General features: G+C 53.1%; 1 protein-coding gene across 4 annotated transcripts in view; it reads left to right on the top strand.

The window, feature by feature from the left end:
* MED26 (mediator complex subunit 26) overlaps positions 1-27,099 on the top strand; it is a 53,538-nt gene extending 26,439 nt beyond the window's left edge. For 3 of the 4 annotated variants that reach the window (XM_053898554.1, XM_019416206.2, XM_053898555.1), the window contains exons 2-3: positions 23,667-23,741; positions 24,373-27,099. In XM_053898554.1, the coding sequence (XP_053754529.1) occupies positions 23,676-23,741; positions 24,373-26,025 (1,719 nt within the window). In that variant the 5' untranslated portion in view covers positions 23,667-23,675 and the 3' untranslated portion in view covers positions 26,026-27,099. Of the gene's footprint in view, positions 1-3,096; positions 4,285-23,666; positions 23,742-24,372 lie in introns of those variants that run through there. The other variant, XM_053898553.1, reaches the window with a different exon arrangement.
* The last annotated feature ends 797 nt before the right edge of the window (positions 27,100-27,896 follow it).

Raw genomic sequence — 27,896 nt, 5'->3', positions numbered from 1 at the left:
GCAGGCCTGATACGCTGGTGTCGGAAGTGAGGTTGTCTTCATCATTGGTGCTGCAGGTGACCTGGGAGCTGTGGACCGTGGGGTCGCAGGGTAGCAGGGTGGCAAGGTGGGGGCCCAGGTCTGGAATATCCCAGGAGACTGGGACCGTTATCTAGTGCCATGCAGCTTGCACAGTTTAGCAGTCATCACAGGGTATGCAGAGGATGTTCATTGTTGATGTGACTTCTCAATGGTAACAAGTTTTGTGACTTTTACTTGCTGTGTTGGGGGAGAGAAAAACAGGGTTATGGTGCAGGGTGTGCTATCAGCAGGTGCTGCTGAGGTAATGAAGACTATGAGGCAGGCTGGGTCCCCTCACCTTTGTGTCCCCAGAACCCACATGGGACCTGGATCAAAGGGATAGTTTGTGTTTGGACTGGCCTGGGGCTGGGACGGGCCTGGGCTCTGGGAGCCCCAAGGAGGCAGCTTAAAAAGAGCCTCAGAAAGTGGCCATGCAATGATGCTGCAAGACTATGGGACGGATAGTGGCTGCGAGGCACCGAGTCGCCCACATAGTTGGGTACTTCTGTGTGCAAGCGGGAGCTGGAGAGGACAGACTCGGGGAAGGCAGTTTCAGTGTCCTTTCTCCAGCGTTTTCCAGTGGCAGTTTTTGAAAATGAGCTTGTTCTAATGCTTGCCTATGTGTGCTTGTCCTAGCTGGTCGCTTCCAGTTTCTCATCATAAATGTATGGGCATTAAACGACAAGGGGAGGTCAGCTCCCTGCTTGCAAAGAAATAGATTGCCACAATGGACTTTTAAAAGTGGAAATGTTGGAGAATTTGTTACACCGGGATATAGTATATAGGGTAGCAGCACCAGAGCCCTTAGATTTGGAGTCGGACAAGTGTGGGTTCAGATCTTGCCTCACCTGGTCTGGCCTTGGGTGAGGGTCTCTGTCTCTTCATCTGTGAAAAGAGAATTAAACTTGCCTTTGAGGTTGCTTTGAATAGAGATTGTGTTTGTAAGCCAGTAGTGCTGGGCACGGAGTTGGGAACAGCGGCTGGGGTTGTCGTCCCAGGCTGTGGCTCACCCACTGTACGTAGGTCCTAAAAATACCCAGAGCTCCTGGAGAAAGAGCCAGACACTTCATTGTCCGGGCGATGCCTGATGGAGTGCTCAGGGACTCATGCTTGCCATCCTCACGGGCCCAGGGGTATTTGTTACCTCTGACGTCCCCATTACGTGAGCACGAACAGGCCATCCTCTTGTTGCGTGGTTTACAGGATGCAGACTGCGTGGTGGGGTTGCTGTCCTCTTGTGGAGTTTGAATCTGCATTGCCTTAGGTTGGCCCAGTTTATGGCTAGTTTTCAGGTTTGGGGTTGTAGTATGCTGTGCCACATAGCGGTCACCGGCCGAGAGGTGGGCAGACAGGAAGGGACAGCAAGCTGTCATCCCCCATTCAGGGCCTCACTTTGCCCAAGACACCCAGATGAGTCTCTAGAGATCCCACCCCAGATCCTGCTACCCCCGTTCCTTTTTGGAGGGGTGCAAGAGAGTGATGGCAGGGGGCTAGATCTGCTCCAGTTACTTCCATTTCAAGCCTCCTGGCCAGCCCACATTCCAGGAATATCCCCAGCCCTTTGCCGTTGTGTCCATGCAGGTGTGTCATAGCCCCACTAGGTAGGGTGACAGTCTCACTGATAATGTGCCTGTCTCCCCAGCAGCCGAGCAGTGGGTGGGCGGAGCCCAGTTCTTCTCTCTGTATGTCTGTGCAAGGAGGTGGGTTCAGTGCCAAACCTGGAGGATTGTCTGTCCTGGGTCCCCTTTCCTTCCCCTGCTGGCACCCCTATCTGGAGACACACTGCCATACTTGTGCAGAGTCGACGGATAGATGACAAGAGTAGGATAGCAGCCCTGACAACCTGTGTGCAGCTTTGCCCGGCAGGGACACTTTGCTTTGGGCCCACCTCTAGTGGGCCCCTAGCAAAGGGGTCACCGCATTGTGTAAGCCAAGAATCAAAAACAGTTGCGGCGGTACCCGTTGCCATTAAAGTATTTGGACCCTTGGAGCCAATTTTGACACCTGGGGGTTTATTCCTAAGGAAAAAAAAATGAGAGAAGGAAGTTGTATGTTTGAAGATGTTCATTGCAACATTGGTTGCAATCAGAGAACCTGGAAGGAGATGGAATGTCCAGCAGTTGGAGAAGGTCAGGGAAATTACGATGCATTGATGAAATATTTAGCTGTTAAACATGATCATTATGAAGATTATGTAGCAATAAGAGGAAGTGAGAGTTAAATGAAAAGAGAAAATAGCATCTGTAATGCAATTTCAACTACGTAATTGTCACTGTTTCTGGACAAGTGCCAGAAAGTCGCCCACAGAAACGTTGCCATGGCTCAGGTCAGCGGGAATGCAAGGGGCTCAGGGGAGACAGTGCTGCAGAGTTTGGCCTTTGGGGTCAGACCTGAGCCATGATGTTGGTATCTATCTCTCGGGCTTTGGGGACTTCAAGAGGGCACACGTGTGACAAAGATGGTGGCTTAGAAGATGCTCTCAGAGGAGAGGAAAACCAAAGGGACTGAGGAGACTCAGGGCATAAAAAGTTATGGAGCCGTGGGGCGCCTGGGTGTCTCAGTCGGTAAAGCGTCCAACTTTGGCTCAGGTCGTGATCTCACGGTTTGGGAGTTCAAGCCCCACGTCGGGCTCTGTGCTGACAGCTCAGAGCCTGGAACCTGCTTCAGATTCTGTATCTCACCCCCTCTCTCTGCCCCTCCCATGCTCGTGCTCTGTCTGTCTCTGTCTCTCAATAATAAATAAATGTTAAAAAAATTTTAAAAAGTTACGGAGCCATATGCAGGCACACTCAGACAAAGCACCTGACACAGTTGGCTAAAGAGGTGGGCTCAGGCCCACCATATCTGGGGGTTGAAATGAGAGTGTAAAGAACACACGCTTGAGGGGTTAGTGCGGGTGGGTTTATTTGGAGGCGCAGTGCCTGCCAGAGGGGAGGGTAAGGGGGGCTAGCGGGCGTTGGGCTTGCCTCTTTCCAGGGGTGCTCCTGCTCCCAGCACACAAGCCTTGCAGGAGCAGGGTCCAACGAGCAGGGGCGGGGGGGTGCCCAGTGGCCCGTGGATACCCCGAGTGCCTCTGAGATGCGGAAGAAGAGCTTCCAGGTGGACGGTTGGAGTGTGGATGGAACACCGGGGCTTGCAATGCAGATACGAAGCACGTAAGGTGGGACCGTGCAGGAAGTCCAGGAAGCTCCAAGATGAGATGTGGAGACAGAAGGAAAGGATGTGGGGCTGGGGCTTGAGGAGCTCTGGGTGGAGGGAGATGAGGCCGCAGGGCGGGTGCCGGGACGAGCCGTGAAGAGAGAGCAGGGGAGGCAGAGCGGGCAGCCCCTCTTCAGCTCTGCTGACAGCTTGCCCAGGCAAAGCTGTTTGGGTGCTCGTTTGGGTGCTCGGTGTGGTGGCAGGTAAGCTCCTCTGTGGTGTTACCATAGGTTGCAGTCAGATCCCTCCTTCTCTCTCTTCCCCTAATTGCGCTCCTGCATTTTTTTGCTGTGGCCGACGTGTTTGGTTACCCAACTGTATGGTGAGGATGAAAAGGGGAAAAAACAGGCTCAAGAAAATACGTCAGAAAATAGGTTTAAAACATTGAGGAAGTGATGTTAGCAAATGATACGTAAAAGGAAATACGGTGCATCGTGAAATCCTCTTTGTTCCCAGTGCCCCTCAGTGTTCTTTGCCTGCGTGCACTTAAGACTAGGAAAAGCCGCTGCAGGGCTTGTCCCGGACTCCAGCCGGGACCCTGCTATCCTTGGACTTCGGTAAAGGGGACCACGGGACTCGCTGCGGGCTCTGTCCTCCGCCGGTCAGCCATGGGGTGGGCTCCTGGCCTCAGGGTCAGCTTGGCTGCTGCTTCCCCTCCTGTGAGATGCAGGTAGTTTTGGAGCAAGACAGGAAGTGCTGCGGGAGTCTGCGCCGGCCCAGTGAGGCCTCCAGCAGCGAAGGCTGGCAGGAAGCAGTTGATTCGGCTCTTGGTGGCATGTGGCCTCGGGAGCTGTCGTGACCCTCCACTGTGCCCTCATCCTTTACCAGCAACCTCCCACTCATCCGCCATGGCAAGCAGTGCCGCCACCCGGCAGATAATGCTGTCACCGCTGTCACCAAGCCACCGTGGTGGATTGTGATGTTTGGTTTCTCTGTTCCTTTTATGTCTGGCTTTGCAGAAACCTCACACGGCTTCTTCTCCTTCCTTATGTAACCCTTTGGAATAATTCCAGGGTTGCCAAGAAGGTAAGTTGGAGAAAATATTTGTGGTTGTGGTAACTTCCAGGCCACTGTATTGAAAACGAAAGATTCTCCCCAAAGCCCTTGAGTCCTGCTGAGCAAATACGCTCGCCCGGAGGAGCAGCAAAGTCTGTGCCGCCACAGCCTCAGGGGACGGGGAATAGCCAGCCTCCTCCTGCTCTCGCCTTGGCTTTCCCTCTGCCTCCCCCCCGCCCCGGGCAGTGGTGCCTTTTGCCTTGTGGCAGGGGACTTGTGCTTTTCTCCTCGCGGGAGCCTGGCGGTAGGTGGAGTGTGGACGGGTGGGCATCTGCGGCAGAGGCAGCACCAGCTCGGTGCGGGCTGACCGGTCAAGTCCTGGGCGAGGTTCAGCTGAGTGTGAGGTGTGTGAGTTTTTATTTTAGTTGACTTAATGTTTTCAGAACTGAGGGTTTGGTGATGTTCTCACAGCTGCTACCTTTTGAACCAGGTATGTTCCTCCAAGGCAGTGGTATGTAAAGCAGTTGACTGGAACCTGGGAAGTATCCTCTCCCCTTGCGAAATGTCACTGGTGTTGTAATCGGACATTGGCCCAGCCCACAGAAGCTACTTGGTCCTTGTTGGAGCTGAAGCAGAATTCTTTCAGAAACCCTGGGTGACGGTGCTTCCTACTGTTTGCCTGCTGCCCCTTCTTTTCACCCTTCTTGTTGCTGCTGAGCCCCAGGTCACACTTGACAGTGCTAACTAAGGGTCTAGCTCAGCTGTCTGGAGGGAGAGTCAGGATTCCAGACAGATTTGGTCACAGGAGCTTAGTTCCCATTGGAGAAAACCATGCAGAGGTGGGAGGGAAAAGAAACCTCAGACACATAGAGGCTATTTTCTTGTCAGGAGGATGGATACCAGTCGTTGCTCACGCCACTGTTTAGGGAAGAACAGACGGACTGTCGTTCGCCTGAGATTTTCTGTAGATGTTGGGGCGGCTGGGTGGCTCAGTCGGTTGAGCGTCCGACTTCGGCTCGGGTCATGATCTCACGGTCCGTGGGTTCGGGCCCCGCGTCGGGCTCTGTGCCTACAGCTCGGAGCCTGGAGCCTGCTTCCGAGTCTGTCTCTGTCTCTCTCTGCCCCGCCCCCACACGCACTCTGTCTCTCAAAAATAAAACTAATAAAAAAAAAAAAGATTTTCTGTAGATGTTTGTGGCCATGGCCTTTCTTCCATGTGAGCATGGGAAGGCGGCCCCCTCCCTTGGGTCTCCGGTTGAAGAATGGTAAAACCGTGAGGACAGGCTGAGGAGGGCACATGTCCTTAAGTTCAGCCTTTGGTGGCTGCTAAGCCTTTGATTTCACAACCTATGAGACACTGTCACTGAGCTTCAGCCATAGTGTGTCCCCCTGAGGGCTGGGGCCCTGTTCTAAGCCACAGATCACCTATTTTAAGCCACAGTTCAGATTCACAGTCTGTTGGATGCACAGGTGTTTGTAGGGGCATGTAGAATGTCCCAGAAAGAAAAGCTGATGTTTATTGGTGCCTCCTGGAGCCTTGTTACATGCAACATCGAATTTGTTGTCTTTATGATACCGGTGGGATGACCAGGCGTGAGCCTCTTCATTTTAGTGAGGGGAAAAGGAACTTCCAGCTCCACCTTCCACCCCCAGGGAGGTCTGGGGGGGCTGATGCCTCCCCTGCAACGAAAAAGTGTTCTTGCTCTTTGCCTACTGCCCCTTCTTTTCACCCATCTTGTTGCATGCATCATCTCCCTCCACAGTTAAGTTTTACAGCTTTATTGAAGTAGAATTGACCTATAGTAAACTGCACGTTGAAAGTGTGTAATTTGATATATTTTGACCTATATACCTCTGAGAAACTATCACCACAGTCAGGGTAATAAACATATCCATCATTTCCAGAAGTTTCTTTTTGCACCTTTGTAATCTTCCCTCTAGTCTATCTCAGTCCCAGGCAACTGCTGATCTGCTTTCTGTCACTGTAGAATTTGCTTGCCTTTCCTAGAATTTTGTGAAATCATGCACTGTGTGCTGTTTTTTATTTTATTTTGGTCTGGGTTCTTCTTTCATTCAGCATATTTTCAGATTCATGCATCTGAAAACTCTATGTCAAGAGTTCATTCTTTTTTGTTGCTTTTTGAATGCTGAGCAAGATCCGTTACTTCATCCTATGGATATAGTACAGTTCACTTACCTACCCCCTGTGTTGATGGACTTCCGGGTTAAGAATCTGCCCACATGTCTTCTGAGGTGATTATACCACATGATAACTTCCAGCAGTGTATGAGAATTCCTGTCACTTCACATCTTGGCCAGCACTTGGTGTGGTCAGTCTTTTTCACGTTAGCTCTTCTAATAGTTTTGTAGTGATGGTTTTAAGCATTTTCCTAATGACTAATAATGCTGAGCATCTCTTCATGTGTTTATTTCCCATGCATGTCTTTTCTATGAAAGATTTGAATATTCAAACCACTTTTCCTTTTTTTTTTTTTTTGGAATTGGGTTCTTTGCCTACTCATTGAGTTGAAAGAGGTTTTTTTAAATGTATTCTAGATGCAAGTCCATTCTTAGATATGTGATTCATATATATTTTCAACCTGTCTGTGGCTTGCCCCCCCCTCCCCTTTTTTTCATAATAGTGTCACGTTTTGAAGAGCAAAGATTTTCAGTTTTGATGAAATCCACTTTATGTTTTCTCTAAATTTTATGCTTTTTCTGTCATATTTTTAGTCCTTCCCAAGCCCAAGGTCACTAAGATTTTCTTCCCGTGTTTTCTTCTAGATGTTCTATAGTTTTAACCCTTACATTTAGGTTTATGATCTATCTTGTGTTAATGTTTGTGTATCTTGTGAGGTAGAGGTCAAGGATTTTTTACTTGTTGTTTGCATATGGCTATCCAATTATTCTAACACTGTTAATTGAAAGATTATTCATTCCCCCATTGAATTGTCTTAATACCTTTGTTAAGAATCAGTTGACCATGAATGTGTGGGTCTGTTAATGGATTCTGTTCTGTTCCCATTGGTCTGTTTGTCTGTCTTTACTGTTAGTACCACATTGTCTTAATTATAATCTTCTGATTTTCTTTTTTTTCCAATTTCTTGGCTATTCTAGGACCTGTGTGATTCCATATACGTTTTATTTTTTTTTATTTTATTTTATTTTTTTTTAATTTTTTTTTTCAACGTTTTTTATTTATTTTTGGACAGAGAGAGACAGAGCATGAACGGGGGAGGGGCAGAGAGAGAGGGAGACACAGAATCGGAAACAGGCTCCAGGCTCTGAGCCATCAGCCCAGAGCCTGACGCGGGGCTCGAACTCACGGACCGCGAGATCGTGACCTGGCTGAAGTCGGACGCTTAACCGACTGCGCCACCCAGGCGCCCCCCATATACGTTTTAGAATCAACTTACCAGTTTCTCTAAAAGACCCTGCTGGAATTTGGTTGGGATTGCATTGACTGTGTAGATCAGTTTGGGGGAGAAATGGCATCTTAACACGATTGACTCTTCCAGTCAATTAGCTGTGTGTATCTCTCCGATAATTGATGCTTCTTTTAATTTTTCTCAACCATATTTTGCACTTTTCACTGTTGAAGGCTTTCATGTCTTTTGTCAGATGTATCCTTAGGTACTTTATATTTTTAATTGCTATTATAAATGGAATTGGGGTTTTTAATGTTTATTTATTTTGAGAGAGAGCACATATGCAGGTGCATGCACAGGGGAGGGGCAGAGGGAGGAGAGAGAGACTGCCAAGCAGGCTCGATGCTCAGCACGGAGCCTCATGCGGGGCTTGATCTCACAAATATGAGGTCAGGACATGAGCTGAAATCAAGGGTTGGGTGTTGAACCAACTGAGCCACCCAGGTACCCCTGGAATTGGTTTTTTAAAATTTCATTTTCTGAATGAAAATGCATATAGAAGTACAGTCGAATTTTATATTGAACTTGTATCCTGCAGCCTTGCTAAATTCACTTGTTCCGGTAACTTTTTGGGAGATGCTGTAAGATTTTCAATATAGACTTCTGTTATTTGTGAATAAAGACCATTTTACTTCCTTCTTTCCAATCTAGATGTCCTTTTTGTTGTTGTTGTTGTTGTTGTTGTTTTCCCCTTTTTCTTGCCTTATTACATTGACTGGAACCTCCTGACAAGACTGAATAGAACATAACCTTGTCTTGTACCTGTTAGGGGGAAACATGGAGCCATTCACCATCAAATATGATGTTAGCCGTGGATATTGTCAAAACACTTTGTCAGACCAAGGAGGTTCTCTTCTGTTCCTAGTTTGCTCAAAGTTTTTATCAGGAAGAAATGCCCAATTTGGTCAAATATTTTTTCCATATCTTTTGGAACAATCACAAGGCTTTTTCATTTTTAGCCTCTTAATATGGCAAGTTACTTTGATTTTAAAATGTTATCTGCCACCCCCCCCCCCCCCAATTTCTAGTTTTCTTTGGTATCTTCTTTCCTGGGTTAGGCATGAAGACTTTCCTTACCTTAATTGTTCCATTGCCCTCCTTCAAGCCGGCTGTCGTTTTCTGCCCAGGTCACCTATATACTTGCTAATGGCCTGTTGCATGGAATCAGGCGTGGGCTGACTGCCCAGAATTAACAGCTTAGGTCAGAAATGAACCTGTGGCCAGGTGTTAATGGGTGCCCTGGCTTCCATGCTGGGGAAACAGCATAATACCTACTTGGGGGTGTGTGGCCTCAAAAGAGGCCATGGTATATGGTAAGAGACATATGCCCAGCACAGTGCTGGCCAGCAGTGCCCAGGCAGTAGGTGCTGCCTGCCTGTCTCTCCAGTAACGTTCAAGCTTCCTTCTTCTTGGGGACACTGAGCTGCGGAGTTACTCCTTCCCTGGAAGCCGCAGAGCACACTTGTCCTCCCCAGACCTGCCCTCTGCCGGGGGCAGGAGTGTGTGGACACGTTCCTCTGTGAGCTTTGAAGCAGAGGTATGCTGTGTGTCCCAGGTAGCCGGGGCTTGTGCGGCAGTTCTCTGCGGGACCTCAGAGTGGTCTGTGCCACTGTGGGGGAGCCAGGGACTGACTCTGCAGTGCCTTCTCCTCCTCTTCAACCCCGCAGCTCTGGCATCAGTTTCTGGGACAGGATGGCCTTTAAGATCATCCAGAAGGGCGCCGGTTGTGAGCTTTACATTTTACGGACTATGTGCAGTGATTGCATCTTAGTTACCCCTCACCCAGGTCCAGGAATAGAGCATTTGCTTCCCCAGAAGCCGCCCTTGCTCCCTGTCTAAGCAGCTCCCCATCCCCAGCTCCCCTGACTTTGGTCACCACTGAGAAGTTTTGCCTGCTTGGGAGCTTTCAATCCAATGTAGAATGCATTCTTTTCTACCGGACTTTTTCACTGGACACTGTTTTGAGATTTATCTTTAATGTTGTGCGTAGCAGCGGTTTGTTCATTCCACACTAAATGGATAGACCGTGATTTGGGCATCCATGATGCTGTTGACGGCCATTCAGGTGGTTTTTAGTTGGGGCTGTTCTGAATACGTTCTCCATGCGTGGGTGTTCACGTTTCTGTTGGGATGTGCCTCAGAGTGGAATCGCTGGGTCACGGGCTATGCGTGTCCATCCTTATATGACATTTGACACAATGTACAGATTCACCTTTCTGTTCCACGGGTGACTGTGTCCTTGGTTCTCTCCACGGTGGCCCTGTTACAGGACTGCCTGCTGAGAAAGTCCCTGTGCCCGCTGTGGTTCCTCCAGCTCCACACAGATACACAGAGCCCTTGAGCTGTAGGGCAATAGGTGAGGGGTCTTGGGCCTGATCACCTCCCAAGTGTAGGAGGTGACTGACTCCTTTCTGAGCGCTACTGTCTGCCAGGCAGCATCCGGGACGTCCGTGTGTGTCTCTTGTTCACCTTCTAGGAGCCTGTAGGAAGCCTCTGTCATCCTCCCACTTAGAGGCTAAGGAAACAGCCGAGTGGGCTGGGTGGGTGTGTGGGCAGGATCAGAGGCCATCCACTGACCTCCGGTGCAGTCTTCCCTGATGCTTTCTGCCCTGGAGCACTTGATATGGAGTTCATGGCCTAATGGGCTGAGGTGGTGTCCTGGCTGATGGCTACCATCCAGTTTAGGACAGGCACACCTTCATTAGTTACGTTTAAACCCTGGTGGGTTTGCTGATCTCAGATTCCTATTTAAAAGGAGACGAGGGGGCACCTGGTGGCTCATAGGGTGGAGTGTCTGACTTCGGCTCTGGTCATGATCTCATGGTTCGTGGGTTCCGGCCCCTCATCGGGCTCTGCGCTGACAGCTGGGAGCCTTCTTGGGCTTCATTCTCTCTCCCTCTCCCTCCGCCACCCTCTCCCCCTCCCTCCTCTCTCCTCTCTCCTCTCTCCTCTCTCTTCTCTCTGCCCCAACCCCACTTGCATTTTCTCTCTCTCTCTCAAGATAAATAAATAAGCTTTAAAAAAAATAAATAAAAGGAGACAAGAGCTCCTTGATACCTAACCCGGAGACTTGCCAAATGACTTAACCAGTGTGGCCCCCACTCAGGTTCTGGCAGTTCCTGTTGCTCTTTTCCTGTCCACCCAGCACAAGGAACGTGGTGACCTAGTGGGAGTGCTCAGGAAAGTGAGGGCCACCAGACCCTGAATGTTACACACATGTTACACACTCATACTGCTAACCAGGGATATCTTGGACTTCCTGTGTGGCGTGGTCACTTTTGCCCCGCCTACTCCTCCTTTTTAAAAGCACTCTCTGGGGGCGCCTGGGTGGCGCAGTCGGTTAAGCGTCCGACTTCAGCCAGGTCACGATCTCGCGGTCCGTGAGTTCGAGCCCCACGTCGGGCTCTGGGCTGATGGCTCAGAGCCTGGAGCCTGCTTCCGATTCTGTGTCTCCCTCTCTCTCTGCCCCTCCCCCGTTCATGCTCTGTCTCTCTCTGTCTCAAAAATAAAATAAAAAACGTTGAAAAAAAAAATATATAAAAATAAAAAAAATAAAAGCACTCTCTGGATGTAGCCGCAGTTCCGGTCCCCCTGCACCTGGGCTCCTGGCCGCTCAGGTGAGCCTTGGTTGTGGTGCTTCCCTCTTGCTTCTGTTGTTGCCTCTGGCCGTCTCCATCCACACCTCAGGCCTGGGCCACACTTGCCTTCCTGCATACTCCAGGCCTGCCGTAGTTGCTTAGGAAGCAACTGCTGACTTGTTGGGGGAATTCTGGAGTATTCTTGGCTCCCAAGATCCTATAGCGGCCCAGGTTGGTAGACTGGTAGCCTGGCACCATGCTGGGCACTGCACTGCCTGAAGGGATCTTAGAGACCACAGAGCAGGCTGGTGGTGGGTAGGCAGGGTACACCTGACCTGGCCCCCCCCCCCCCCCCCCCCCCCCGTAGGCACAGTCTCTCAGGACGGTGGTCGGCACACCCGTTCTGGGTCTGCAGAGATGATCTGTGGTTTTCCCAGCATTTCCCTCCGGCTTCCCTGCTCATGGGGAGGAGCTGGGCTGACTGGTGGCTGCTCTTGCTTCAGTCCAAATTGGGCCAACAGTAGAGGCCAGGTTCAGCCCCGTGGCATCTTTGCACAGCTCCCCCGCCTGGCCCTTTCCCGCCCAGCCCCACCACCGGGTGTTTCACGTGGCAGTGCTGGAGTGCACTCCTGTCACCTCGATGGTTTGCTTAACGGTCTCTTGGAGGTTGGCCCCTATGAGTTCCTGTAAAGCTGGCTGGGTCTCGCTTTGGATTGTCTGTGTTCTCCATGCATGTGGGTCGAACGCTGTGGGTGCCCCTCCCGTGGGCATCGGGCCATTATGTCTGGCACAGCTGGTATTCTTCCTGGCTGTTCCTCTGGGAGTGCCAGGGTGGGAAGGAGAAACCCTGACCGGAGTGCTGTCTGTCGTCGGATGCTCTGCTACCTGGACCCCCCTGCAAACAAGTGCTCTGCTTGGCTTTCTGACTTTGCAGTTGTATCAGTGCAGGAACGAACCAGTTCACGGATGACACATTGAGAGCTCTTGTACTCTCAGAAGGGACCGGATCATAATGAGAATTGTGTGTGTCCTGTTGACCTGATTCAGAGGTCAGGAAAGTTTAAGTACATAGTTTCGCTGGAGAGAGCTGCTGAAATAAAAAGTAGGAGGGAGAGAGGAACATTTTGGGGACTGCTGCTGCGGGGAGAGTGCTGCCTCTCCTGCCCTCCCCACCCCCTCACCTGCTAGCCTCTCCCTCAGTGATGGAGGATGGCAGCCGCTCATGCTGGCCACTCATGCTGACGGGGAGCTGACGGGGAGCTCCGGCCACTGCCCTGGGCTTCCTTTTCCTGTGCTGTGCTGCTCGTGGGCTGCAGGCTGCTTGGCTCGCTCTCTGGGCCCAGGCTGAGGTTTCCATCCCCTCGGCTGAGTTGCAGCTGCAGTTACATGTTCTGGTCGTGGGTGCTCTGTGGGCTGTGAGTGTGACAATCAGGGCCATGCACGCAGTGGCCATGCTCCAGCTGTGGACGCTCCTGGGGAGCAGATGGGCCCCTCTGATGAGGAAGTGCTTTTGTGCTTTTGCAAGTGTCGAGCTTGGCTGCTGCAGCTGGGACACAGCCCCCCCCCCCCCCCCCATGTCCCTCTTCCTATAAAGAAGCCATGAATGAGAGAGATTTCACCCCTGTGGGTGGTGCAAGGCTGCCACTGGGGGCCTGGCAGAAGAAGGCATCTTGGCCAGGCAGAGTGCAGATGACCTAAGGGAAGTTCCTCTTACTCCTGCTTGGCTGTGGAACCAGGCAGGGCACAGCAGGGCCAGGAGGATGCACCTTCCAGAGCCAAGAGGGAGGATCAAGCCACACTGACTTCTTTTCCTTCCTCAGGGAGACAGGGTGGGACATGGGCTGGGCTCAGCCAGGATCTTTGGGGGGTGCAGGTGCCACCATCTCTCGCACCAGCTCGCGGCAGAGGCAGTTTGAGTGACAGAAAGAATGACACCCACCTGGGAACATGGTGTGCAGTACATCAGAAGCAGGAAGGCTTGTGTGCGCCATTGCTGGGGCCTAGCGGGAGGCAGGCTTGAGTGCTGTTGTCGTTTACCAAGTGGCCTGCTGCTTAGGGTGAACACTGGGGGTGAGCTGCAGCCCCTGTTTTGCTGGATAGGTGTGTGGGTCTCCCTGGCTCTAGGCTACCCTGGAGGGAAGGCAGAGGCAGCCCAGAGATGTGCTGGGCATGAGGGCACTGGCCCTGTGTGGCTCAAGAAACCATAACCTGTGCGTTTACTTGCTGGGGCAGGTTGGGGAGAGTATGTGGGCGGGATGCCAACGTCACCAGCCTGGTGGCATCTGGGTGCCCTCCCTCACCTCACCTAGTAAAGCACCTGTGTGTGATAGGCAGAGTCTATGCCAGGCTGGTATAAGACCACACTCCGCCACCTTCTAGCTGTGTGATGAACCTTGAATCTTTATTACCTTCTCAGACTCTCAGTTTCTTTATCTGTAAAGTGGGCTTTCAAGGATGAAAAGCTAGAGAGCTCAGCTTCCTGGGGGAACCCAACAGCCCGATGAGAATCTGGCTTGGGTGGGCCTGCCCTGGCTCATTTCCGTTGGGCCCCACCAGTGCTCAGAGCTCAAGGAGCACAGGGTTTCCCCTTTGCCACCGTGGCTGCACACATCCAGCTTAATTCCTGAGAGACTGGGGATTTGAGACAGAGTGGGAACCCTTGATGCGTGGAGAACAGAATGGTCAGCCATGGGCTCAGAGACTCTGAAGCTTAGTGTCTCAGTTCCTGTTTCACATGGGGTTGGAAATCCCCCACAGGGTGCTAATTAATTACTCAGGGCCTGGGGTTTACCTGCATATCCCCTGAAATAGGGGAGGAGAAGCTGGTCAGGGGTGGGTGTACCCCACTGCACTGGCCCCAGCTCTGCACACAGATCCAGGGTCAGACCAGTGATCCTATTCACAGAGCAACTTTCAGACATGTGATGAGGGCCAGTTAAAGTCTTTCCATTGGGTTTGGTTTTAAAGATGATTCCCTGTACCCTGCTGTCGGCAGGTTTTCTGAAGCCAGTTTGGTGTCCTGGACTCTGGAGAAGCCAGCGGCGTCCCCGTGTTTCAGAGGGCAGCCACAGGGCAGCGTGGGCCAGCTCTCCCTTCCCTGGGTTACTGTTGCCCTGGCCTGGCCCGGCTGTGAGGTGCTCCCTGACTCTGACCTCCCCTGGCTTCTGACCTCAGGCCTGTGTGGACACGGACACTCTAGCATCCACGGATGGGCGAGGGCTTTGGCATGGCTTGGGGCTTGCCGTCACGTCAGAAGCCTAGGCCCCCTCTCGCTGACTTCTCCTTCCCTGGCCTCAGCACCCTGGGAACGCAACCACAGAACCTGCCCTCTCCGTGGGCACGGCAATCCCCAGCTCTCTGGAGAGCCCCCCAGGAAGCTGTTTGTCCCATGTCTGGGCAGGTGCTCTCCTGGACCCTGTGGCATCTTCCCTATCTGAGGGCAGAGAGCAGGTCTGGATGCAGGAGGAGTTCTGGCTCTCTGGGCTCTTTGCAGGGAGGCACGGACCCACCTCGGGAGAGCAGACCCCAGACCCCTTTCCACCCTAGTAGGAGTGTTTACACCGAGTCCGTCGAGCAGCAGCTCAGCAGCCTGCGGGGGGCTTGGTGAGGAGCTCCAAAGATCGCACCAGGTAGAACATACCCAGTAGTTTGAAGAGCTTGAGGGGGCCAGAGACAGGCTCACTGTGGGGGGAGACGGCATCCCAGCAGCCCTCGGCCCCTCTGCCCATGCAGGTGCCGGGTGGTGCAGTGAGAAGCCACCGTGTGGAATTGAAAAACAAGTATCTGTTCACTTCATCTCCGCACCGCTGCCAACTGCCGTCTCATTCCAGACCCAGTGAAATCTTCCACGTGTTAGGAAATGGGTGTAGTTTGTAACCTTTTAGATTTGTGGCAGGTTTCAAACATAAAAGTAGAGAGAATAACGTAACCGTGCCCCTGCTCCAGCAGGTACCGATTTAGAGCCAATCCGCACTGCTTCATGTCGTCCCCTTCTGCGCCCCACATCCAGGGGGATTTTGTAGCAGATTCCAGGGTGCCTCGTTTCTTCACTAAATACTCTAAAGCGTGTCATAAAAAGATGAGGATGAGCAGTGTGCCTTTAATGGTTCACACAGCGCAGTGTGCTGCGGCGTGCGGTGCACGTTCCTCGTTGCTCCCACTTGACCGTGGGTGTGGGAGGACGGGGGCGTCACCGGCCTCAGGCCTGAGCAGTGTGGGAGCGTCCTGCGCTCCGTGGTCCAGACTCGCACCCAAGCCGCTGCTGCGGGGTGCCGTCCTCTCCTTTGGACTGTCGCCTGTGCGTGTCCAGACCCCCTTCTTCCTGTTCACTGTGAGTCGAGCAGCTGATATTGCCGGTTAGCCTGGCTGCCGGTGACTTGGCGTGCCCTGAGGGCCCCCCCAGGAACCAAGGCCTTTCTGCTTCCTTTGCGCCTGTTCTTGGTTCTCATGCGGTGGGAAGTCCCCATAAGAGCCCTGGGAACTGGGTTGGTGCCAAGGAGCATGTGTCCCTGGGGTGGCCCGTAGGTGTGAGGGAGGATGTGTTTTCTTTCTCCGTATGCCGGAGTTGGGAGGCGCCTTGTTTAGGGGGTGCCTGTGTATTTGATGCTGGAGACGCTGGCTGGCACAGCTGTCTGTGTGACGTTGACTTTCCTGTCTTATCGAGGATACCTGATTGTGCCCGTCAGCCTCCAGTCTAGGATCCGAAGGCACTCCGTGAGATACTTAAGGAGTCACTTCCACCAGTAATCACCTGCCGACTTCCTGCCCTGCCTTGGAACAGACCTCTGGGGTCCTCTCTGTGCCACCACTGCCCAGCCTTCCCAAGCTGCCCTGCCTGCTCCTTGCACTTCCAGAGTAGTCCTCCCCCAATTCTGACACCTTCCTTGCCCAACTGCCATGTGCACAGGGTGGGGCAACCACCACCACCACCCTGTGGGCTCCTTGGCCGGGTGATTAATTGTTTCCAATAAAGAGGGTGGTCTTACAGAGAGTAAGTGGGCTTGGAATGGTGAGCAGCTCACATGGGCAGTCATCATCGGTAGAAAGGGGAGGTGACACTCGGCTTCATTAATTGTTAAGGAAATACAACTTAATCTGCATCTATTGAAGGAACCTTAATGAGAAAATGAGAGACTTCGGGCGCTCAGACATCCTTCATTTACGAATTCCGCCCCTTTTGGGAAAGCCCTTTGGCAGGTGGTTTTGAGAGGTGTTCTTGTTTTTGTTGAGAATGAATCCCAGGGGAGATAGCCAGAGCAGGAAAGGGCCACCGGTGCAGGTGCGCCAGGCTGTTCCTGACAGCAAGAGGTTTGCACGTGGCCCTGGGACGCTGGCCTGCACAGCTGCCCAGAGCCTGCCTTGAGGTTCAGGAGTGTATGGGACCCAGGGCTCTAAATATACCAGGGTGAAGTCACTGGGGTGGAGACAGGCCATGTGGCAAGCCCAGGACCCTATCAGGGCTGGAATCCCCGGGCTGGGGACAGGGAGAGGGCGGCCTCGCTGTCCCTGTGGTACCGGCCTCCTCACTGCCCCGTCTCCTCTTGCTCAGGGTCCCTGTCTGTGGCGCATCAAAGGCATGTAAGTGATGGAGTGTCTCCTCTCAGACCCCTTCCCTCAGTGCAGCTTGGAGTAGGTTTTGGGGGCCATCCAGATGTGTTCCCGGACACAGCCCTGAATGAAAACACTGCGAGGGGAGGCCTTTGTTGCCAGCGTGCAGATTGGACCCCGCGGCACAGGGGCAGCTTTGTGGGAGCTCTGACAGGCAGAGTGAGGGCCACTGTTGTTGCTGAAGAGACACCAGGAGGGGCACCTGAGTGGCTCAGTCGGTTGAGCATCCGACTTTGGCTCAGGTCATGATCTCACGGTTCGTGCATTTGAGCCCCGCGTCAGGCTCTGTGCTGACAGCTCAGAGCCTGGAGCCTTGTTCGGGTTCTCTCTGCCCCTCATTCTGTCTCTCTCAAAGGTAAATAAACATTAAAAAAAAAAAAAAAGACACCAAGAACTTGAGGTGGCAGGTGGAGGTGACAGCCGCCTTCAGCTGCACAGAAGGCAGATCAGAAAAGCCGAGGAATGCATGTGGCCAGCAGAGTAAAAGCCCCAAAGGATGTCTACATCCTAGTCCCCAGAACCTGGGCACGTGGTACCTTGTGTGGCAGAAGGGACTCTGTGGGTGTGAAGGGTACATACCTGGAGTATCGAGGTGGGCCCAGCCTAATCAGATCCTCAGAAGTAGAGACCCTTGCCTGGCGGGGTCAGAGAGGTGCAGTGTGAGGACGTGGTGCTGTGGCAGATGTGGGAAGTGAACTGAGATGCCGTGAGCTGGGGAATGCAGTGCCCTCTAGAAGCTGAAATGGCCTTCAGTGCCAGCCAGCCAGCCAGCCAGCAGGAAAAGGGAGCCCTCAGTTCTACAGCAAGGAGGCGTAATCCTGTCAACACGGAAAGGAATAGGAAATGGCCTTGAGAACTTCCCTGAAAGGAGGGCGGCTTGCCTACCCTCCTGTGCTGGGTCTCAGCACAGGGCGACCTGAACCACATTACTGTCCGTCCCCCCCCTCACCCCAAACTGACATGATATATATACGCATGTTGTTTAAGCCTCTCCTTCTGTGATCATGTGCATCCTTTTGGCAACAACGGGAAACTGATACACCACAGTACCGGCAAGGACTGGGAAACAGGCTTTCCCGCCTTCCTCTCCTATAGTGGGCCTGGAATTGGAGCCGCCTCCCCGGGGGCTAATTACAATCCTTCCCGGTCCTTGTGCCAATAGCCCCTCTAGCAGTTTGTGTGTTAGCCCAGGATCTCCTCTAGTAAAGGTAGGGATTGCAACCTTGTTTGTAACAGTAAGTGGAAAAGGGGGGACACAGCTCTGCTCAAGTACCCCCCCCACACACACTGGAAGCGAGACGGAAGGGGGGATGTCTGCGATGCTGGTTGTTTCTGATGTTAGTGAGAAAAGCAAGGCATAGAATCATGTTTTGCTTTGTTGTTGTTGTTTTTAATGCGCGGTAAGTGTATATACAATGCAAGGAATGTTTTTGGAAACCTACAGGGAACCGTGGTGGTGGTGGCTGGGTGGGACATGTACCTTTCCTCGTGCCCTTCCCGTTCGCCTGCATGCTCCGTCCAGTGTGTGTGGGCATGTGATGGGCTCACTGTGTGATCTTGGAAGGGAGCGGGGGCTTCCTCCTGGCATACGGGCTCCCCCAGCCGGCCAGCCCACCCAAACCTACAGCTGCTGGGGGTTGTTCTTCACCTCTTCCAGAGCTGCGTCCTTCACTGGGCATGCTTTGTCAGTGCTCCCGGGCTGTTTGTCTCTTGAGGTAAGTGGAAGTTCTCAATCTTGATGAAGCCCAGTTTGTCAGGCTTTTTTCTTGGGCAGTTACTGCTTTGGGGGGGTCTTAAGAAATCTTTGTCTACCCCAAGGTTGCAAAGATAGTCTCCTGTTTCTTCGAGAAGACTTAAGAGTTTTTGCTTGAGTGTGTGTGTGTGTGTGTATTTTTTAAGTAAGCTCTATGCACAACATAGGGCTCAGACTCGTGACCCCAAGACTAAAAGTCACGTGCTCTACCAACAGAGCCAGCCAGGGGCCAAGTCTGACAAATTTTAAATTTAATTTGTGACTTTGCTCTGATGTTTGGTGTAAATGGAATCATGCAGTCTGTATGTTCTGTGACTTCACTCCCCGTGGTCTGAGCTTTGTCTTGTCGATGCACTGAAACTACAGTTGATCATTTCTGTTGCTCTTGGAATTTTCATTCTGTTCTGTTGACTCTTGGAAGACATTGATGTCATAACGTTTGACCACCTGACCTGCACCTTTGTGTGCCTTCTCCTGTCTGTAAAATGTGGTGGTAATAGTACCTTCCCCACGGGGTGGTTACGTTACACAAAGCAGGGCTGTGTGAAAACACATCGTATGAGCGGGGGGCATGCAGTGGCTGGGTCAGATCTGCAAGCAGGAGACCACCAGACAAAGCCCATCCCTCCCCGGGCTTGGCTGGGCCCCTGAACTACCTAGTACCATCAGATACCACTTCTGCCGGTTGGTGGGCACGTCTGCAGGGCAGCTGCTCGTGGCTTCTGGAGAGAGCTGGGCACAGGTGCTGCAGTTTCCCATTCGGCCGGTGCCTGTTCATGTCTCCTGGGCCAGGTTCTCTCTGCGTTCCAGATACAGATCCTCACGGCACTGTGGCATCTGTCATCTCCCCAGTTTGTGACTTTTTGGTGTCTCTGGATGAACTCTAAAGGTCTTGCTAATGTAACCAAACCGATCGGATGATTGTGTGCAGGCACGCAGGGATACCGTGGGGCGGGTTCCAGACTGCCGCAATAAAGCAACTATCGCAGTAAAGGGAGGCCAATAAACGCTTTGGTTTCCTGGTGCATATATAGTAAAACCTTGGATTGCAAGTAACTTATTCTGTGAGTGTTCTGCAAGACGAGCAAACATTTCTAATAAATTATAACTTGATAAATGATGTCTTGCAATACAAGTAGTATATGACGCTGGATGTCACATGAGCACAGCTGAACCAATGGTTCTTGAAATTCACTTGGATATATGAGTGTTTTGGATTCATGTTACTGGAATGGAATTATGCTTGCAGATCAAGGTTTTACTGTAGATGTTAGATTCACACTGTACCGTAGTCTGTTAAATGTTCAGTAGTATTACGTCTAAAAAAAAAAAAAAACAAAACAATGTACATACCTTAATTAAAAATACTTTATTGCTGAGCCACCTGGGTGGCTCAGTCAGTTGAGTGTTCAACTGTTTTTGTTTTTTTTTTAACGTTTATTTATTTTTGAGAAGAAAGAGACAGAGCATGAGAGGGGGAGGAGACAGAAAGAGGGAGACCCAGAATCTGAAACAGGCTTCAGGCTCTGAGCTATCAGCACAGAGCCTGATGTGGGGCTCGAAATCCCAGACCGCAAGATCATGACCTGAGCTGAAGTAGGAGGCTTAACCGACTGAGCCACCCAGGCGCCCATGTGTCCAACTCTTGATTTCGGCTCAGGTCATGCTCTCATGGTTCATGGGATCTCAAGGTCCATGGGTTCATGGAGCCTTGGGATTCTCTCTCTCTCTCTCTCTCTCTCTCTCTCTCTCTCTCTCTCTGCCCCTCCCCCGCTTGTGCACCTGTGAGTGCATGCGCCCACTGTCCCTCATAAAATTTGGGGGGCACCTGGGTGGCTCAGTCGGTTAAGCGTCCGACTTCAGCTCAGGTCATGATCTCGTGGTTCGTGAGTTCAAGCCCTACATCAGGCTCTCTGCTGTCATTGCAGATCCTCTGTCCCCCTCTCTATCAGCCCCTCCCCCCGCTCACACTCTCAAAAATAAACATTTTTTAAAAATAAAATTAAATAAAAATTTTAAAAACTTAAAAAATACTTTATTGCTAAAAAGAATGCTAATCATCATCTGAGCCTTCTGCGAGTCGTAATCTTTTTGCTGGTGGAGGGTCCTGCCTCCACGTGACGGCTGCTGACTGATCGGGGTGGTGGTCGCTGATGGCTGGGGTGGCTGTGGCAGTGTCTTAAATAAGACAGTAGTAAAGTTTGCTGCATCGAAGGAGCCCTCCTTTCACGAGCGACTTCTCTGCAGCATGCGATGCTGTTTGGTGGCATTTCACCCACGGTGGGACTTCTCTCGGAATCGGAGTCCGTCCCCTCAAATCCTGCTGCTGCCGCCCCCTCCACTCTGCCTCTGTGACGTTCTGAACCCTGTGTCGTCGTTCCAACAGTCTTCACGGCATCTTCTCCAGGAGCAGATTGCAGCTCAAGAAGCCTGCTTTCCTCGTCCGTTAGAAGCAACTCCTCTTCCGTTCAAGTTTTGTCACGAGATCGGAGCACTGCAGGCCTATTGTCTTCAGGCTCCACTTCGGATTCTAGTTCTCTTGCTCTTCCCACCACACCTGCGGTTACTGCCCCCACTGAAGTCTTGAACCCTCAAAGTCATCCGTGAGGGCTGGGATCCACTGCTTCCGAACTCCTGGTCACGTTGATATTTTGACCTCTTCCCATGAATCACAGATATCCTTAATGGCAATGTAGAATGGTAAACCCTTTTGGAAGGCTTTCAGTTTACTTTGCCCAGATCCAGCGGCCTTACAAAATGTATTTCTTAATAAGACTTGAAAGTTGAAATTACTCCTTAATCCATGGGCCACAGAATGAATGTTATGTCAGCAGGCATGGAAACCACGTGAATCTCTTGCACATCCCTGTCAGAGCTTGTGTGTGACTGGGTGTGTTGTCAGTGAGCAGTCATATTTATTTTTATTTTTTTAAATTTTTTTTGATCAGTCATATTTTTAAAGGAATCCTTTTTTTTGGGCAGTAAGCGTCAACAGTGGGCTTAAAAGAGTCTGTAAACCATGTTGTAAACAGATGTGCTGTCCTCCAGGCTTTGTTGTTCCATTTCTAGAGCACAGGCAGCGCCGATCACTCTGAAGGGCCCCAAGATTTTCCAAATGGTAAATCGGCCCAGGCTTCAGCTTAGTCACCAGCTGAATTAGCCCCCAGTAGGAGTCAGCCTGTCCTTTGAAGGTAGGCATTGACTTCTCGTCTCTAGCTCTGAAAGTCCTGGATGGCATCCTCTTCCAATAGAAGGCCGTTTGGCCTCCGCTGAAAATCTGTTGCTTGGGGCGCCTACATGGGTTATTTAGCTCCGTTAGTTCTGGTGGACTCTTGATTTCGGCTCAGGTCGTGAGCTTGCGGTTCATGAGACTGAGCCCACAACAGGCTCCATGCTGACCGTGCGCGGAGCCTGCTTCTGATTCTCTCTCCCTGACCCTCCCCCACTCGTGCTCAAAATAAATACACTTCCAAAAATTTTTAGAGAAAACAAAGTCTTGTTTAGACTGCGACCACCTTCGTGAATGATCTCGGCTAGATCTTCTGGATCACTCGCTGCAGCTCCTGCGTCTGCACCTGCTGCTTCGCCTTGCGCTGCCGCGTCAGGGGCGGTGGCGTCTTTCCTGGAACCTCGCGACCCGACGTGTGTCCGCTAGCCTCCAACGTGAGAGCTTCCTCACCTCTCTCGGCCTTTGTAGAATTACAGGGTTAGGGCCTTGCTCCGGACGAGGCTTCGGCTTAAGGGAACGTCGTGGTGGTTTGACCTTCTGTCCAGACCTCAAACTTCCTCCACATCAGCAGTAACACAGTTTTGCTTTCTTATCACTCGTGTTTGTTCACCGAAGGAGCACCTTAATTTCCTTCAAGAACTTTTCTTTGCCTTCACAACCAGGCTAACTGACGCAAGAGGCCTACCGGCTTCCAGCCTGCCTCAGTTTCCGGCACGCCTTCCCCTCTAGTGTAATCCTTTCTAGCCTTTGATTTCAATGAGAGACCTGCTACTCTTTATCTCACTTGAACACTTAGAGGCCAGTGTCGGATTGCCAGTTGGCTTAATTTCAAGACTGTTGTGTCTCGGGAAACAGGGAGGCCCAAGGAGAGGAGAGAGATGGGGAAGGGCTGGGCAGTGGGGCAGGCGGAACACACACAGTATCACGGAGTTCGCCCTCTTGTGTGGTGTGGTTTGTGGCACCCCAAAACAACTACAGCAGTAACATCAAGAATCGCTAATCACAGGGGCGCCTGAGGGGCTCAGTCGGTTAAGTGTCTGCCTCTTGGTTTCAGCTCAGGTCATGATCTCTCATGGTCTCGTGAGTTCAAGCCCCACGTCGGGCTCTACTCTGGCGGCCTGGAGCCTGCTTGAGATTCTGTCTCTCCCTCTCTCTCTGCCCTTCCCCCACTCACACTGTCTCTGTCTCTCTCAAAATAAATAAATACTAAAAATCACTGGCCACAGATCACCATAACAAATAATAATAATAATGAAAAAGTCTGAAATGTGAGAATTACCAAAATGTGACACAGACACGAAGTGAGCAGATACTTTTCAGAAAATGGCCCCAATAGACTTGCTCCATGCAAGGTTGCCGCACACCTTCAGTTTGTGAAAGACACAGTATCTGTGAAGTGCACTAAAGCTAAGAACACTGCAAGGAGGAATGCCTGAATGGATCTTTTAAGCTTAGTGTTTTGTTTGCTAAATCCTTCAGCATCCTGGCCCCCCACCCCGCCCCATGAGGTGGCAGGGCTGAGCACATCTCCCATAGCAAGAGCAGATCCTAGCTCATACATGTCACAAGTCTCAGCTTTGTGACAAGCACCTGGGCAGGTGGGCATGACCGTGGATGGGCTTCTGGTAAACTGTACCCCATGCACTAGAGGAGGTGGATGGGGGTGACCACTGGGCGCCTTGTTGGCCTTAGGAGCAGGTAGGAGGCTGCATGGGGCGAGGGCTCTGGTGTTACTGACTCCACTGGGGACGCAGAGGCCAGAGTGGGCTAGGACAGAGAGAAGGGCAGAGGTCTGACAAGTGGCTCTTGTTTTGTAGATCCGGAACATGGTGGCGGTGCTGGAAGTCATCTCCAGCCTGGAGAAATACCCCATTACCAAAGAGGCGCTGGAGGTGAGTGTCCCCGGCATCCGACGCTGGGAGGAGCCGGGTGGGCCGGGCCCAGGCTTCCCCAACCCGAGGACTTGCGAGTGCCGTGTGGCGGGGGTGCTGCACCCCCGCCCCCCAACCTGTGCTGTGCCAAAAGCCACGTCTTCCTCTGGGTAGCGTGGGAATTGGGTAGCCTTAGTTCCCTGGCTGGGGCCCGTTCCTGCACAGGGTGTCTGTCACGCTGCGGGGCCAGCTGGGAGGCACGCCTGGGGGCGTCTCCGGTGAGCCAGGCTGGCTCCATCCCTCCTTTCACTGTTGCCCTGGCCATAGAGCGCTCTCACCCAGAGAGCTTCCCTGGCAAAGTGCTCTTGCACTGGCCTTGACGGTCCCCAGTCTCCAGGTGCCGGGAGCCTGTGGGATGGTGCTTCTGAGATGCCACCTGGGGCCCTAAGGCTTGAGGACTAAATTTGAGAAGGTAGATGTCACAAAGGACCCCCAAATCCCTATGGGTTTTGTATCCAGGAATTCTGTGATGGAAGGGTCAGTGGGGTTAGTCCAAAGACCAGGGGGGCCCTTCCCACGGTTTCCGGCTCTGCTCCCTTTTCACGGGGACTTCCTGTCCCAGAAGCGTGTCATCGTCCCTCTCTGGTTGCAGGAAACTCGACTTGGGAAGCTCATCAACGACGTCCGCAAGAAGACGAAGAACGAGGAGCTCGCCAAGCGGGCCAAGAAGCTGCTGCGGAGCTGGCAGAAGCTCATCGAGCCCGTGCACCAGAATGAGGCGGCGCTGCGGGGACTGGCGGGGGGCGCCGGCTCCGCCAACGGGGGTGCTCACAACTGCCGGCCGGAGGCGGGGGCGGCCGGCACGCCCAAGAGCATCCACGACCTGAAGAACCGCATTGACCTCCAGAGGCTGCGGGGGCATCGGCTGGACAGGCTGGGCAGCCGCAAGCGCCGGGGAGACCAGCGTGACCTCGGCCACCCCGGGCCACCTCCCAAGGTCTCCAAGGCGAGCCACGACTCCCTGGTACCCAACTCCTCCCCCCTCCCCACCAACGGGATCGGCGGGAGCCCCGAGAGCTTCCCCGGCCCCCTGGACGGCAGCGGGCACCCGGGCCCCGAGGGTGGCCGCCTGGAGCACGGCGAGAACGACAAGCACGGCGGCAAGATTCCCGTCAACGCGGTGCGGCCGCACACCAGCTCCCCGGGCCTCGGCAAGCCCCCCGGGCCCTGCTTGCAGACCAAGGTTGCGGTGCTGCAGCAGCTGGACCGGGTGGACGAGACTCCGGGCCCCCCCCACCCCAAGGGGCCGCCTCGCTGCTCTTTCAGTCCCCGGAACTCACGGCACGAGGGCTCCTTTGCCCGGCAGCGGAGCCCGTACGCGCCCAAGGGCTCCACGCCCAGCCCCTCTCCGCGGCCCCAGCCGCTCGACGCCACGCAGGTGCCGTCGCCGCTTCCGCTGGCCCGGCCGTCCACGCCCCCCGTGAGGCGGCTCGAGCTGCTGCCCAGCGCGGAGAGCCCGGTGCGCTGGCTGGAGCAGCCCGAGGGCCACCAGCGGCCGGCAGGGCAGGGCTGCAAAGTGGGGCTGGCGCCGGCCGAGCCCCTGCTGCCCCGGGCCGGCTTCTCCCCAGACTCCTCCAAGGCGGACAGCGACGCTGCCTCCTCTGGCGGCTCGGACAGCAAAAAGAAGAAGAGGTACCGGCCTCGTGACTACACGGTGAACTTGGACGGGCAGGTGGCCGAGGCGGGCGTCAAGCCCGTCCGGTTAAAAGAGCGGAAGCTCACCTTTGACCCCATGACCAGACAGATCAAACCTCTGACCCAGAAAGAGCCAGTGCGGGCTGACAGCCCCCTGCACACAGAGCAGCCCAGGACAGAGCTGGACAAGCCCGAGGCCAAGGCCAGCCTCCAGAGCCCTTTCGAACAGACGAACTGGAAGGAGCTGTCGCGCAACGAGATCATCCAGTCCTACCTGAGCCGGCAGAGCAGCCTGCTCTCCTCGTCGGGCGCGCAGACCCCGGGCGCCCACCACTTCATGTCCGAGTACCTGAGGCAGGAGGAGAGCACCCGGCGTGGGGCCAGGCAGCCGCACGTGCTGGTGCCTCACAGCGCGCCCACGGACCGCCCGGGGCTGAGCCGCGAGGTCACACAGGACGATCTGGACAGAATCCAGGGCCACCGGTGGCCTGGGGTGAACGGGTGTCAGGACACACAGGGTAACTGGTATGACTGGACGCAGTGCATATCGCTCGACCCGCACGGCGACGACGGGCGGTTGAACATTCTGCCTTATGTCTGCTTGGACTGAGCGGCCCGGCGGCCTCTCGGTGCGTTCCCACCTTGCAGTCAGCACGGCGGGCGGGCTGCCCCCAGTGCTTGGGAAGCCGGGGAGTCCGGCCCGGGGCGGAGGGAGGGGGGGCGGGAGTCTCGAGGTCTCTCCGAGCCCTTCCCTCAAAATTCTCCTTCTTTTGTGAAATGCTGCTACCAGTTTACTAACAAAATTGCAAAGGAAGGACCGTGTGGAAGGAAGGCCGGCAAAGTGAGTTCAGAACTCTATAGCGAACCAGCTATAAAAAGCGTCAGTTCCCCACCCCGGAAGCGGTGTGGACACTTCCCAGCACCTGTAAGCTGGGACCTCAGTTGCAGGCAGGCACAGAAAACCTGTGGGAGAGGTTACCTTTAAACACAGCAACAGAAGCACGCATCTCATCCATTTGCGTTTTCTTTTTCCAAATTTGGCCCTGAGTGTGTGAGGCAGTGGGTGTACGTGCACCGTGGCCTCTGTTTGCACCCCCACCGGCCAGTGCTTCAGTTACGGTGCCAGAAGCTCGGCAGCTGCAGCGGGCCAGCTGGCCGGCTGCTATGACCTGCGCTCCGTGGGCATCCACACATTTTTATCTGGTTTCGGTTAAGACCCGGTTTTGAAAAAAATGCTGCAAAAATTTAAGTGTTCTAGGAGTTTATTTTATCCGCCTTTTCCATCTGACCATCAGCCAAATAAGTTTCCTTTCTTTCTCCCTTTTCGTTTTCCCCTTCCTGCACATATCTTGAAAAGTTCACCTTTCCAGATTCCCCCCCTCCCCACCCCCACCCCAAAGACAAAAGTAATCGCGGGTGCTACTGGTGTGTAAGCTGTACTGTTGGGCAAGAGGAGACCTGTCTGTGCGCTGGAAACACTCATAACCATTCCTTTAGATTCGTTTGCCTTATGGTTATTTGTCATAAACGCGATTTGCAAAAACAAGGAGCCTTAGTGAATGTACAGTACCTAGACTTCTGTGTTCTCAGGACACAGAAGGGAGCAACTTTGCTATTTGGTCCAGTAAGTGGACAACTTGTGATATAAATGTGGAAATAAAAAAAAAAAAACCATTTGCACAAACCAGTCTCAGAATCGTTATTAATTTGGTCCCTTATAGGCAAATCAGCCTTTCTGGATTTGCGAAGATGTGGACCCCGTGTCCAAGGTTTGGGCTGCACGGCCAGTCTGCAGGGGGGCCGGCAGGGCCGAGTGGCGAAGTCAGCCTGTTAACCTTCTGCATGAAGACTGACCTCCACCCGCCTTTCTCTCATTCGGGCCCGTTTGTTGCCCGTCCCGCCTCCGGGGTCACCTACTAGCATTGGGTGACAGATGCTGGTCACTGTCCACATGCAGGAATGTTACCCCGTCTCTGTCCGGTCCTTTCCTGCCCCAGGGAAGCCCTCCACAGAGGTTCCATGTCCCAGGTCTCCGTAACCTCGTTTTACCCCACAAAAAGCTGTAGTTCTTACAGGGCATGGCCCAGAGCCATGTCTGGCAAAGCCACCCTTGGCTCTGGTCCCAGGCTTCTCGCTCCCCACGAAGGCCTGGGGCTGTCTTAGTGTGTGGCTGGTGCTATTTTTAAAAGTAACTTTTCTGCCTTGACTACAAAGTGATAATATTTCCTTCTTCTCCCTCATCCCTGAAGCCATAAGCTAAGATTTTGGTTTCCAGGTCTTTTTTTTACTCCAGAACAGGTCATGTTGGACGTACCTACTTCCTTTCACAGATGAGGGAGCTGCCTCCCCTGAAGGGGAACAGTCCCACGGGGCAAAACAAGGGGTCCGGGAGCATTGGGAGTCAACCCAGAACCACAATTTCAGAACCAGCAGGGATCTATGACATGGCCTTGGTGCGGGGCACACCCACCCTAAGATAAG

Source organism: Panthera pardus, unplaced genomic scaffold, assembly GCF_024362965.1.
Source record: "Panthera pardus isolate Hobbes unplaced genomic scaffold, ASM2436296v1 HiC_scaffold_8, whole genome shotgun sequence".
NCBI lineage: Eukaryota > Metazoa > Chordata > Mammalia > Carnivora > Felidae > Panthera > Panthera pardus.
The sequence above is the reverse complement of the archived record's forward strand: the minus strand, read 5'-3'. Positions and strand labels throughout refer to the sequence as shown.